The sequence below is a fragment of the Rhinoderma darwinii genome, chromosome 9 (assembly GCF_050947455.1).
Source record: "Rhinoderma darwinii isolate aRhiDar2 chromosome 9, aRhiDar2.hap1, whole genome shotgun sequence".
Classification (NCBI taxonomy): Eukaryota; Metazoa; Chordata; class Amphibia; order Anura; family Rhinodermatidae; genus Rhinoderma; species Rhinoderma darwinii.
Genome location: NC_134695.1, coordinates 92208101 through 92222251, shown reverse-complemented (window position 1 = coordinate 92222251; position 14151 = coordinate 92208101). Strand labels below are relative to the sequence as shown.

At 45.8% G+C, this 14151-nt stretch overlaps 1 protein-coding gene across 3 annotated transcripts; it reads left to right on the top strand.

The window, feature by feature from the left end:
• The first annotated feature begins 171 nt into the window (after positions 1–171).
• TINF2 (TERF1 interacting nuclear factor 2) lies at positions 172–12771 on the top strand. Of its 3 annotated transcripts, none has more exons than XM_075837118.1 (7): positions 172–276; positions 2447–2631; positions 6039–6137; positions 7664–7765; positions 8577–8675; positions 9087–9165; positions 10810–12771. In XM_075837118.1, the coding sequence occupies exons 1-7, from the start codon at positions 249–251 to the stop codon at positions 11673–11675; spliced, it is 1458 nt and encodes a 485-aa protein (XP_075693233.1). In that variant the 5' UTR covers positions 172–248; the 3' UTR covers positions 11676–12771. The 3 variants fall into 3 exon arrangements, with proteins under 3 accessions (XP_075693233.1, XP_075693235.1, XP_075693234.1); XM_075837120.1 differs by lacking the exon at positions 172–276 and adding an exon at positions 294–328; XM_075837119.1 differs by lacking the exon at positions 172–276 and adding an exon at positions 1439–1520.
• The last annotated feature ends 1380 nt before the right edge of the window (positions 12772–14151 follow it).

Here is a 14151-nt window from a genome sequence, read left to right as displayed (position 1 = left end):
TCCTGGAACGCAAAAGAATGCGCTCCGCTGACGTCTGGAACGCACAGGGAACGCGCACACAGATACCTTCAGTTGATTGGACAGATTGATAAAGCCGACTGAAAAGTGATTGGGCAGGAAATGAAGGCTTTGCTGTGATTGGTCGGAGGTTACTGGTCGTGCTGTGGTTGGTTGTGAGGCACTAACTGCTCTGTGATTGGTGCGTGTGTGGAGATGAGTTTGGACATGTACAGGAGGAGGTCGTGGAGATGAGCGGGCAAAGTTCAGTAACATCAGGTGAGTATTACCGGGTCATGTGGGTGACCCTCCATAGACTAAGAGCAGGGAGGTATGTGGGGGATCCTCTATAGACTGGGGGCAGCGTGGTATGTGGGGGAACCTCTATAGACTGGGGGCAGGGAGGTATGAGGGGGAACCTCAATAGACTGGGGGCAGGGAGGTATGTGGGGGATCCTCTGTAGACTGGGGGCAGGGAGGTATGTGGGGGATCCTCTGTAGACTGGGGGCAGGGAGGTATGTGGGGGATCCTCTATAGACTGGGGGCAGGGAGGTATGTGGGGGATCCTCTATAGACTGGGGGCAGGGAGGTATGTTGGGGATCCTCTATAGAATGGGGAAAGGGAGGTATGTTGGGGATCCTCTATAGAATGGGGAAAGGGTGATATGTGGGGGATCCTCTATAGACTGGGGAAAGGGTGATATGTGGGGGATCCTCTATAGAATGGGGAAAGGGTGATATGTGGGGGATCCTCTGTAGACTGGGGGCAGGGAGGTATGTGGGGGATCCTCTATAGACTGGGGGCAGGGAGGTATGTGGGGGATCCTCTATAGAATGGGGAAAGGGAGGTATGTTGGGGATCCTCTATTGAATGGGGAAAGGGTGATATGTGGGGGATCCTCTATAGAATTGGGAAAGGGTGTTATTTGGGGGAACCTCTATAGACTGGGGGCTGGGAGGTATGTGGGGGATCCTCTATAGACTGGGGGCAGGGAGGTATGTGGGGGAACCTCTATAGACTGGGGGCAGGGAGGTATGTGGGGGAACCTCTATAGACTGGGGGCAGGGAGGTATGTGGGGGAACCTCTATAGACTGGGGGCAGGGAGGTATGTGGGGGAACCTCTATAGACTGGGGGCAGGGAGGTATGTGGGGGAACCTCTATAGACTGGGGGCAGGGAGGTATGTGGGGGATCCTCTATAGACTGGGGGCAGGGAGGTATGAGGGGGAACCTCTATAGACTGGGGGAAGGGAGATATGTGGAGGAACCTCTATAGGATGGGGGAAGGGTGATATGGGGGGGGGAAACCTCTATAGACTGGTGGCAGGGAGGTATGTGGGGGATCCTCTATAGACTGGTGGCAGGGAGGTATGTGGGGGAACCTCTATAGACTGGGGGAAGGGAGATATGTGGGGGAACCTCTATAGACTAGGGGGGAAGGGAGAATTGTAGGGGATCCCCTTCCCCCAGCTATCTCTTCATTGAATTCTATGGCCATCGGATCCCGGTTCTCCTGATTAGGTGAGGGTGTCAGAGGTGGGACCCGCATCTATTAGGTATTTTTGTCTATACACCCCATCCCTGCAAATATGGCTAAATTATACAACCAAAATGGAATATTTTAGTGGGATTTTGCAATGTTGCAGTGATATAGGATACTGGTGTTACAGTGCTGGTTATAGCGACAGGTGCCAAGAATGGTTCCTAGCTCCGCGTCATGTACCCGTCATATAGTTTTGGCTCTGGTGCCAAGTTTCAGTGCTACTCTGTCGTCTATGGTGCTCAACTGGTTTGGGAGCGCTGCTTTACATTGTAAATACCAGATGCAATGAAGAAGGATTAGGTCTGTACGAGCATTCAGGCTCTGAGAGTAAGCGAGACTGTTTATTTTCACTTATAGCAAGCAGAGGTCTTGAAAATTACCTGCTCCCTTTTGAGTCTAGAACAGTTGAAATCTGCAGGTACCACATGTAGCAACTCTGCTACATGTGTGGGTTCCCCTATGTTCTGTATTGATTTTGTAATTGATGTAAGATCTGTATTCACGTATATACGGTAGCAAATCCTAAGGCCTCGTGCACATGACCATGTTTTTTTTAAGTTGCGGATCGCACACGAGCCCATTCATTTATATGGAGCCATTCACACGACCGTGATTTGCATGGATCCATGTGGGAGCCGCAAAAACTCAGAAGAAGTGATTCTACGGTCTGGATTTGCGGCTTCACAAACTGGTGACATAAATTATTTTTTTTTGCGGTTCCGTGAATCCTGATGGCACATGGATGCACAATAGAAGGTTTTTTGCAGACAAATGGACCGCAACGGATCCGTGGATTTGCGGCCCGCAAAACCACTACGGTTGTGTGCATTAGGCTTAATAATGCTGGAGTTTTGAAGAACAGCGGCGTCTCGCTGATCTGGTGTTTTCCATTCTTAACTTGTAGGGCCCCAGGTGGACACAAGATCATCCCTTCCTGTGCTGATCAAGGCTGTCTGGCTGGTGATGAAGAAGAGGGATGTTCAGAACTTTGGAAGAATTCTAGAATTTGTGGAATTAACTCACGAACAGGTTCCAGGTCTGCTCCGCTACAGGCACCATGCTAAGCTCAGCACCGGTCTGAGGGGGAAGGTGAGCTCCTAAAGCTATTACAGTGCAGCTCCACTTTATAGGTACTTTGCAGAACATATTAGGAAATTGCTTAAAGAAGACCTCCAATGGCAACTGCTTTCCCCACCTGGCTGTATACCACACTCTACACTTCTTTTATGTATACTGTATTTATTTTTTGAACTGCTGCCTTGTCTGAGCTTTAAAAAAGCCTCCATCTAGATTCTTAGATTTCTCCAGCTTTCTCTTCCTCTCTGCTTTGCTATCAATCCCATGAAGCTTCAGTACAGCATCACGTGTGCAGCTAAAGACCATACCATTTCTGCATGCTGCGGGACACTGATTATTATTCTCTCTATAGTCTCAGCTGAGAAACCCGCAAAACGGAGGAGGCTAGAAATATAGTTTAAAGTGACACAATGTCCGAAGTTATTACCACATAAACTAACACGTGGCAGATTTGAAAAATGAGGCTCTCGGGAAGGTCAAAAGTGGCCAAAGCGGGAAGGGGTTAAAGACTCTGCTCTCTCTTGGTTTTCCTCCTATCTCTTTGACCGCTCGTTCCGTGTGTAATTTGCCAGTTCTACTTCTTCTCCTCTTGCTATCAGGGTTCCTCAGGGATCAGTCCTAGGTCCGCTCCTCTTTTCTCTCTACACAGCCCCTATTGGACACACCATCAGCAGATTTGGCTTCCAGTACCATCTCTACGCTGATGACACCCAATTATATGCCTCTTCCCGTGACATCACCCCTGCTCTAATACAAAACACCAGTGATTGTCTGTCCGCTGTCTCTACCATCATGTCCTCTCTCTATCTGAAACTGAATCTTTCTAAAACTGAGCTCCTTGTGTTCCCACCATCTACTAACCTCCCTAAACCCGATGTCTCCATCTCCGTGTGTGGTACTACCATAACTCCTGGGCAGCATGCCCGCTGTCTGGGGGTTAGTTTTCACTCACTTCCATCACTTACACACTCCTGTCATTTTCACCTCAAAAATATCTCCAGAATCCGCCCTTTTCTTACGGAGGAAACAGCCCAAACTCTCATTGTCGCTTGGATTCCCTCTCGTCTGGACTCCTGTAACTCATTACTAGTCAGTCTTCCCCTCACTAAACTCTCCCCTCTCCAATCTATCCTCAATGCAGCAGCCAGGCTCATCTTTCTGACCAACCGCTACACCAACGCCTCTACCCTGTGCCTGTCACTACAGTGGACCGCTACACCAACGCCTCTACTCTGTGCCTGTCACTACAGTGGACCGCTACACCAACACCTCTACCCTGTGCCAGTCACTACAGTGGACCGCTACACCAACACCTCTACCCTGTGCCAGTCACTACAGTGGACCGCTACACCAACGCCTCTACCCTGTGCCAGTCACTACAGTGGACCGCTACACCAACGCCTCTACCCTGTGCCAGTCACTACAGTGGACCGCTACACCAACACCTCTACCCTGTGCCAGTCACTACAGTGGACCGCTACACCAACGCCTCTACCCTGTGCCTGTCACTACAGTGGTTGCCCATAACCTTCAGAATTAAATTCAAACTTATTACTCTCCCCCACAAAGCTCTCCACAGTGCTGCACCTCCTTACATCACCTCCCTCTTCTCTGTCTACCAATCTACCTACGCTCTACATTCTGCCAACGACCTTAGATTAAAATCCTCCATAATCCAAACCTCCCACTCCCGTCTCTAAGGTTCTTCTCGTGCTGCACCCGTCCTCTGGAATGTGCTAGCCCAGACGATCAGATTATTTCCTAACATCCACAGTTTTAAACGTGCCCTAAAAACACATCTTTTTAGACAAGCCAATATCATTCCCTAATATGACTCCTTTCCATGGCCCTCCTTTTACATTAGTCATGAGATCTTGAACCCCTCATTCATCAGTATCCCCCACACACCTCGCACCCTAATGCACTTCATGTCCGTCATACACAGATACAGGCTGGTGAGCGGCTCATTACCAGCATGGTCATGTTGTTTAAATAAATTTACTGCACTGTGATTTCAATTGCCATGTTGATCGTGCTCTATGAGAATATATATGTTATTCACTTCACCTGAGGTGTATTTGCATTTCATGAGGAGTCTATACCATTCATGATTTATGACATCATATTTGAGGTCATCTGACTTTCTTTTACATTTTTTTTTATGTCTATAGTATATATTTGGGAGGGGGGTTATTTTTGTATTGATGTATTTAAATAAAAATTTAATTGTATTTTGACAAAATAATTGCATGATATCAAGATCTCTTTTTTTTGGTTTAAAAAATGGTGAGCGGCTCATGCAGCTTTATGTTACTGCCCCATGTGTATAAAAATGGCCGGACCATTGTACTGAACAAACACTTCTTTACATTTTGTGTCTCCCTTATGTCCTCATAGATTGTAAGCTCTTGCGAGCAGGATCCTCACTCCTCTTGTTTGAACTGTATATTAGTTTTGTCACTATGTAATGTCCAATATTGTCTGTACATGAACCCACTAAATAGTAAAGGGCTGCGGAATATGTTGGCGCTATAGAAATAAAGATTATTATTATCATGACGAGCATAGACGTCATGCTGATCGCGCAGGCACAACAAGTGTGTTCGCGCACGATCAGGACCGGGCCAACACCCTAATACACATCCGCAGCCCTGCTGTAATGGAAGAGAAACCTCTTTTCTTCGCCATTAACCCCTTAAATGCAACGATCAAAGCTGATCGCGGCATTCAAAGGGAAAATCAGAAAAGAGAATCACCCTTTGATCGCGTCACAGGGAATCCCTATGAAGTGATTGATGGACATCCTTTTATGGCCAGACAGCCCAGGGTTCATGAAGGACCCCAGGGCTGTCTGACCATATTTCCTGTTGTTGGGGCATGCTTGGGTATGCCCTAACAACTGCCTGTGTACTATCCGTATATGGATATATGCCAGTACACTAAAGTTAAAAAAAATCTAAATGAAAAATCCCCCTATGGGATTAAAAAAATCAAAAAGTAATGTTACATTTTAAAAAATCAGTACAAAAAAATACACACAAATGCACATTTACAAAAAATAAATAAACTAAAATATTTGGTATCACCACGACCGTGACAATCTCCACAACAAATGAATAGCTCCAGTTATGATGATCGGTGTATGCTGTAAAGAAAAAATTGTCATTTTTATTTATTTTTTTCTGCATTTTTGCAAAAATAAAAATGTATATAAATGAAACAATAATGTAAATATACCAAAAAATGACAAAAGAAAGTATCATACAGCCACATCAAACAAAAACTAAAAAAGTTATGAGCTCCGGGATGCAAAGAGGAAAAACATCAAAAAATTGTTCGGTCTTCGAGGCCAAATTTGTCCGTGTTCTTAAGGGGTTAATATGTCCCCTTATTTTTTTTATTTTTTTTTATATATACAGATCCTACTACTCATGATTGAAGAAAAGAAACCCCTACTGGACATTCTCACAGCACTGAACTGTCACTTTCCTCCTGTTTTTCCCGACGATTCAGCAGCGGTAAGGGTTGTCACAATTGTATTTAAAGGGGAGTTCTTACAATTTACATTTATCACCTATACACAGGAAAGTTGATAAATGTCTGTTCTCTGGGGACCCACTACTGGGACCCCCACAGATCACTAGAAGCCGTTCCTGCTTACTGCCCCCCCCCCCCCTCACACAATGAGTAGGCGCTTGAATAGAGTGATGGTCGAGCATTCACCCTGCCGTTCAATTCAATGTCTATGGGGCTGACCAAAGCAGCCGAGCGATGTACTTGGCGTTCTCCATCAGTCCCGTAGACCGTGAAGCAGTACAGCGCATGCTCGACCGACACTCCGTTCAATGTCCTCCTCACTGCGGTCGTGCAGTGAGGATGAACAGGGGTCTTGAAATCCGCGTTCTAGTGATCGGTCGGGGTCCCGAGATCAAACATTTATCAACTATCCTGTGGATTGGTGATAAAGGGATTCCTAAAAGCCTCACCAGATACTTCACCAATCTTGATTCATTGATACTATGAAGATTAATAATACATTGCATTTTCTGTACTTGCTTTATTATCTAGCCAATGCAAATATTCTAAATACCAGTAGGTGGCGCTGCTTGCTTTTTTATTTTCCTGATTATCACGGAGCGCTGCCTGGTCGACTGACAGGCACCGTATATTTTACCAGCAGCGCTCTTCCCTCCCGCTGCCTTCCTCCGAAAACACACACCTCCCCTATGTTCCCAAACAGATCTCCAATGAGTCAGCACATTCTCTGAAGACACGACCTGCATCTGTTTTTCAGTGATTTTTCTACACAAAATCGAATTAAAATACAAATGGAAAACGCGCAACAGCATTTTCTACGACTACGCTATTCATTCCGTCAAAACGACGGAACCCTTGCACAACGGAGACAACCGAACACTATTGGCACCGGATTCGTCACCATTGAAATCAATGGTGATGGAAACGGAAACCTATGCCTTCCATTTGTGTCAGTCAGGGCTCCTTTCTGACGGAAAACTCAGACGGAACGGAGCCCTAGCGCAGATGTGAACGAAGCCCAAGATTGGTTACCAAAACTGATGGCAAACCTGGTGGTCATGGCTATAAATTCAAGGGCCCTGGGCAAAAAATGTATTGGGTGTCCCCATCCCACCTTTAGGACCCAGTCTGACCCCTATCACTGCCACATTTAGGTGAGGTGGCCGGTCTCTCCACTGAAGTCTATGGGAGTTATGGAGGCAGCCGGGCCAGCAACTCCCTTAGACTTCAGGAGGGAGTCGCGTGCATGTGTCGCCACCTCTCCACGGCTGGATCGGATCACTGAATGGCCATCATGGGGGTGGATGGTAGAGGCCCCCTAGGTCTCAAAGGCAGTGAAGGCCCTTGGGAATGTGCATCATGCGCCCTTCCTATAACCTGGCCCTGGGTCCATGAGCTTTCCCCACCTGCTGTATATGAAGGGCCCGAGTTTCTGTGTCTCTGGTTGGCGTATTTCTACCACCACATAGTGGATTGCCGTTTTATCTCCTTCTGTTGCTTTTTTCAGGCCCAACGTGAGGTTTTTAAGGTCCGGCAGTGTAAAATACATTTTCGGAAGTTGATCCTCCGCATGATCCGGGATGAAAAATTTCGGCAGAATTATGTAAAGGTAAGACTGAAGTACCAACGTCCTACTATATATTCTCTCCTCTCTGCACTATAATGGTTGTAATTTGCCAACATAAAAGGTAGAGTGTAAGGTTACACAGCCACATCTCCCGCGTGCCACGATACAGGGTTGTAGCCATTACCCATAGCAACCAATCAGATTTAAGCTTTTCGCAGGTCTGAAAATGAAAGCAGTGATTAGATTGGTTGCAGGACTGAGACCCGACAGAACCCATTACAGTAATTGGAGCGCTGTGGGTTTTCTTCATGCAACAACTCCAGAACATCCGGTATTCTCGTGGTTCTGTTCCTATGACAGAGCAGGATAACGGTACTCCGAAACGCAGATGTGAACGAGCCCTTAGGCCTTGTTCACAGGCCAGGTATTCTATGTGTTTTTGCTGAGTTTTATGCGCCGAAAAACACAACAATGGGAAAACGCATTGTAATGCATACAACGCGTTTTGTTTTTTTTACGCTCGCGTGTGTAAAAAAACGCGTAGTGTAATAGAAGCATTAGGTCAATTCTTGGCGCGTAAAATGCGCCTAATTCCCATAGTCACTGGTAGTCCTAATTACGCGCCGAAAACGAGGCAAAAACGCTGGAGTTTTTTGCAAGTTTACATGACTTTTTTTGGAGCGCCGTGTGAACAAGGCCTTAGTCCTTTAAGGAAAATGCTATTGCCACCTACAGGCAAAGAAATGTACTGCACTGTTATGTATATGCTCACATCCAAAGATACAAATTTTTTTTTTAGAAACAATTCGCTATAGATTTGGCGCAAATAAAAATGTATCCCTTTCTTTTACAGAATACGCTGCATCTAGAATACGGGGACACGTTTATGGCCGCTCTCGAGAAGCTTCTGTGGGAATTCTTGTGCCGACTGCAGACTGTATTCAACCACCAGGTAACAGACGCCAGTGATCAGGATCGGGGGGTTTCGAGGTGCAAGGAATATATACGTTTTTAAGTCGCCCTCCACTGTCCAGTTCTGATTTGCCATTGCTGAGTTATATCTATTACTGGAAAAGCTGGATGTCAGACAACATCGCTGCTATTACAGCTCTCATAAGGATTGTATCCAGCTGTCCTAGTGGCCTGAATGGCAACTTTGCCTGTTATCACTTGCTCCTATATCTGGTAGATTTGCTGTTCAGGGCCTTTGGAAAGCTGGGTAATAATCTTTGTGGGAGCGGTAATGGCGGCCTCTGTTGCTGACATTGGTGCCATCCGAGTAGACGTTGAGTGGCACTTGGATGATGTCATACGGATGATGATTCTGTGAATATTTCAGTTTCTGTTATTTGTTGTGTCTCAGGTTCCACAAATCACAGACCCGCGCGTCGTAGGGGAAGACCATCGCTCCGGCACCCCCACCCACCCCAGTTCAAGACTGAGTAAGTTAAAGTTCAGCTCGTGAGGACTTCTCCATGGCCCCTTATCGGCTGTCCTGTCCTATTACCTCTAAGAGGTGTCGTTTTATGCTCTCATTAAGACATTTCTATTATTTGTTATTTTAAAGATTCTGTTTTGTATTTATGGATTTTAGACTTTTACTGCCTTGTGTTGTAGATTTACCTGTTCATATTTATGTAATAAAAATTTGAATTTTGACATTACATTATGTGAATGCTTCTTTAAAGGGCAAAAGTAGTTCAATGTGTAGCTTATCAAAACTACTACTCTCATCCTCTTTCATAATAATTCTAGTTGGTGATGTATGCTGCTCTCTGTGCCATCATATGTTGACATGACTATCAACTATAATGTACGGGAACGTAATATTAGACTCTGTTCACATCTGCGCTAGTATTTCCATGATGGAAAATAACACTAACCGTGTTGGACGAGACCCAATGACCGTATCTGCAACGGAGGGCGCTAACTGAGCCAAGCCGATGTGAACAGAGCCTTAAACAACACTCATTAAAATGAACATGTAACACATGGTAGCTCCAAGTAATCCAGAGCAAGAACTGATCTTGGCAGCCGCTCCTCTCCACTCTGGCTTATAGAAGAGGGTCCTGAACAGGGTGGGTGGGGACTCCTCTCTATGTGGTACACAGAGCATATAGATATTGGGGTTGTCCTTACTGGACAAACCCTTTAGGGTAAGGCCCCATGGAGCAGCATTGACGCGCCCGGGATGCGTCCTACAGCCCTGCCGGCACCCTGTTTGATGCGGCTCTCAAGCTACACGTTAATGGCTGCCCATTGTTGCGGGTAAAACTGCTGCAAAATCGTGCGGCCATAAAGGGTGTATCCATTAACAGCCGCAGGATTTTGCTGGTACACAGCCGTCTTACCTGCAACAACGCGTGGCCATTAACTAGCAACTTGACGGCCACGTCGCACATGGTGCCAGCGGGGCTGTAGGTCGCATCGTGGCCATGTCAATGCCGCACCATGGAGCCTTAGGCTGGGTTCACACGAGCATGTTACGTCCGTAATGGACGGAACGTATTTCGGCCGCAAGTCCCGGACCGAACACACTACAGGGAGCCGGGCTCCTAGCATCATAGTTATGTACGACGCCAGGAGTCCCTGCCTCGCTGCAGGACAACTGTCCCGTACTGTAATCATGTTTTCAGTACCGGACAGTAGTTCCACGGAGAGGCAGGGACTCCTAGCGTCCGTACATCACTATGATGCTAGGAGCCCGGCTCCCTGCAGTGTGTTCGGTCCGGGACTTGCGGCCGAAATACGTTCCGTCCTTTACGGCCGTAACATGCTCGTGTGAACCCAGCCTTACCCATAAAGAGATATAAGTTGTTTTTTCTTTATTACATCTGTGGAGTGTTCTCACAATTTTTTTTTAGGTTTGAGGAACAATCTAATGCTCATAGACAATAGATTGCTTTTACTGGCGGCACCTTGTAGATCAATGAATATACTAGTGAGCATTCATGAAATATCCTGCTCTCGATGCCCGTTGGCTGGGCCCACCGGCCCTTTTAAAAAGTCTCTGGTGTAAAATCATTGTGTATTCCCTCCCTTGTCCATATACATGTTTTTGTTTTTTTTTTCCTCTTTTGTATTAGATGTTTCAGCTGTCCCTCGTATCAATAATGCCAAGGAAATGAATATGGCGAAAAAAAAGAGAGCAAATCCAATACCCGCTGATGAACCAGAGCAAAACACTAACCATGTTAAAGCCCGGTATGAAGAACGGCGGAATTACGCACAGAAAAAACAAAGTCCTGATTTGTGTGAAGACACTGGACGTCGTATATCACAAGCCGAAGGCCCGGTGCAGCAACCTGCTGGTAGTAGGACGCTAGACCCGGTCCATGGTCCTCCTGAGGGTCGAAACGCAGTGGATAAAGCCCAACCACCATGTTTTGCGATATTTGGATTCGACTGCAGTCAAATTCCTAAAGGTAATCGTGAAAACCTTTCTCCGCCAGATCCCTTGCAATCTGAAGACCTGGAATGTGGTTCAGATCCGCACACAAGGCATGATGTGACCGGACACAAGTCGTCTACTGACCTACAGGTTACAGCACAGACATTGAGCCATTTTCCAGTTTCCAATCATGAACACAGGTCCGTACGTGATATGTCTGGAGGTAAATATGAAGGACAAGGTAATGCCTTATCTCGGGGGTTGATGTCACGGAGGTACCAGCCAAGGGTCCACGTAACAAAACTACCTCCGAATATCCTCAACCAGTATCTAGACCAAAAATTGCTACAAGGTAAAACTCCTGAAGAAGTTTTAACTCCTCAAGGGGCCGACTCTGAACTTTCCCAAAGTGAGACTTTTCCAGATTCAAGCGACTGGTTCTGGGTCTGTTCTGGTCCTACAGATAATGACAGCAATGATCCCGACTATATATCCGGACACGTTGGAGAGCGGATAAAAAGAATTCAACCCAAAAGAGGCCTCCGCTTTTCCTCACCGTGAGCGGAGCGGACCGTCGGAACATGGGATTCTCAGTTTTGTTGGATAGAGATGTCCGGGGACGTGCGTGCGCTATGGATCATAAATAATTCAGTTTTTAAAAAAATTATGAAGGTTGACACATTCAGCAAGTGAAGGGTCCCCTATACATAACAGAAGATGCCATGAGTGGGAACTTGTGTGCCGAGAGACCCACGAGTCACTAGATCGAATCTAGATCTATTGTTGACTTCCGCTTTTAGGATATCCATGGCGATCTCGACACACTGACACCGACCAATGACCATCTGACTTGTTTAAAGGGGAACCTTCACTTTATTACCATCATTATAACATTTACAAGTAGGAGCCATGCTAATAATACAGCAGTGTGGCGGCAGGGTTTTAAAATCTTCTGCTTCTATGGAGGCGCTGTTTATTGCAGCCTGTATATCGTAGGTGGAGTGATCAGAGTGACAAGACATCAGAATATTACTTCTCCACCTCTTTCCTGCTAAATAACACTATTGTTCCTGCTTGTGAGGCCAGAGATGCTGATATGACTAATATATGGGAAGTGCTGATGAGGAAGTTTCCTAAGATAATATGTAAGGCTCTGTTCACACCTGTGTTGGAGGCTTAGCTAAGAGCCTTTGTAGCAGATTCCATCTAAAATGGCGAAAAGTATAGTGCAACAAGCTGCGCTGTTTTTTCCCGGTAAAATGACAGACACCTGGAAACCTGACGGTCCTTGTTAAAGTAAAAGGGGTCCGACGGGTGCCATTGGTCTGTCATGTAACTGATGTGGCAATGCCGTTCTTTTAGTTTTACTGTTCCTATGACGAAACAGAAAAACTAAAATACTAACACAGATGTGAACAAGGCCTAATGTAGCTCCAAGGTGAACTTTTTATTATAATTACATTTTACAGTTTTTATTTATGTATATATGTTTTTAGATAGAAAAAAAGTCAACTAAATGACTGGTATGGAATGCCTTAAAAGAGTTGACAACCCTTCTGTAAAAAACAGCCGCCCCGGCGATCACTTTAGATGCAAGATAATATAGCAGCGATCATTAAATGGTGTAATGATCAGAGACCAGTGTCAAATCACCATGGGTGGTAACGTGTAACAATGGGTGTGTGTATGTATCAAAGTGAACCATTGTGGTTGTCGTAGCGACAGTATGTAAACAAAACATAGTATGGCGTGGCAAGGATCAAAGTGTAAATGTGTAAATACAAATAAACATTATGGTACTAGTGGTAAATCAGTAGTGAACAATGTATAAGTATCCGCAAGCGATAAATACCCAATAGACTATCTTGTCCGGGAGATATTATAAGCGAACTAGATACTCTGTGTAGCCAGCGTGCGGCGCCGGCGCACTCAGAAGCGCCATGAGGTCATACGTGATGACCCAGGAGCGTCACATGCATCAAAATGAGGACCTGGCTGTAAAGGGGAAAAAATTATATCCAACGCTATTTTTAACGTATCCATGGAAATCCATTTCCATGGTCACATACAAAATAGTGTCTGACGTCATGACGTACGTTTTTCCCCTTTAGGCTGGATTCACACGAGCATATTCGGTCCGTAAAGGACGGAACGTATTTCGGCCGCAAGTCCCGGACCGAACACAGTGCAGGGAGCCGGGCTCCTAGTATCATAGTTATGTACGACGCTAGGAGTCCCTGCGTCTCCGTGGAACTACTGTCCTGTACTGAAAACATGATTACAGTACGGGACAGTTTTCTCGCAGCGAGGCAGGGACTCCTAGCGTTCGGGACTTGCGGCCGAAATACGTTCCGTCCTCCAGATCGAACATGCTCGTGTGAATCCAGCCTTACAGTCACACCCTTCTTTTGATGCATGGGACGCGGCTGTGTCATAAAGCATGCGACACCATGGCCTCGGCATCACGTGTGACGTCATGGCGCTTCTGACGAGTGCGCCACACGCTGGATACACAGAGTATCTAGTTCGCTTATATGATCTCCTGGACAAGATGGCCTATTAGGTATTTATCGCTTGCGGATACTTATACATTGTTCACTACTGATTTACCACTAGTACCATAATGTTTATTTGAATTTACACTTTGATCCTTGCCAGGCCATACTATGTTTTGTTTACATACTGTCGCTACGACAACCACAATAGTTCACTTTGATACATACACACACCCATTATTACACGTTACCACCCATGGTGATTTGACACTGGCCTCTGGATTTGTTTATTGATTATTACACCATTTAAGGGCTTATGCAGACGAACGTATAATACGTCCATGCTACGCGCGTCGCAGGGACCTATGTTACTTAATGGGGCCGTTCAGAGTGTCAGTGAATTTCACGCAGTGTATGTGCGCTGCGTAAAACTCATGACATGTCCTATATTTGGCCGTGTTTCTGACATGTCGCTATGTCACGTCCAAAAGTTTTATGAAAGTTTAGTTACACTTTAAGCTTTATTTACAAAAAATTGGGAA

What these genes read in the sequence shown, in the direction of transcription:
- TINF2 (XM_075837118.1), top strand. Translation starts at nt 249, where the DNA reads ATGAGCGGGCAAAGTTCAGTAACATCAG. An exon ending in TTCCCGACGATTCAGCAGCG is followed by an intron (nt 6,138 to 7,663) that starts GTAAGGGTTGTC and finishes TGCTTTTTTCAG; the next exon opens with GCCCAACGTGAGGTTTTTAA. An exon ending in TTCGGCAGAATTATGTAAAG is followed by an intron (nt 7,766 to 8,576) that starts GTAAGACTGAAG and finishes TTTCTTTTACAG; the next exon opens with AATACGCTGCATCTAGAATA.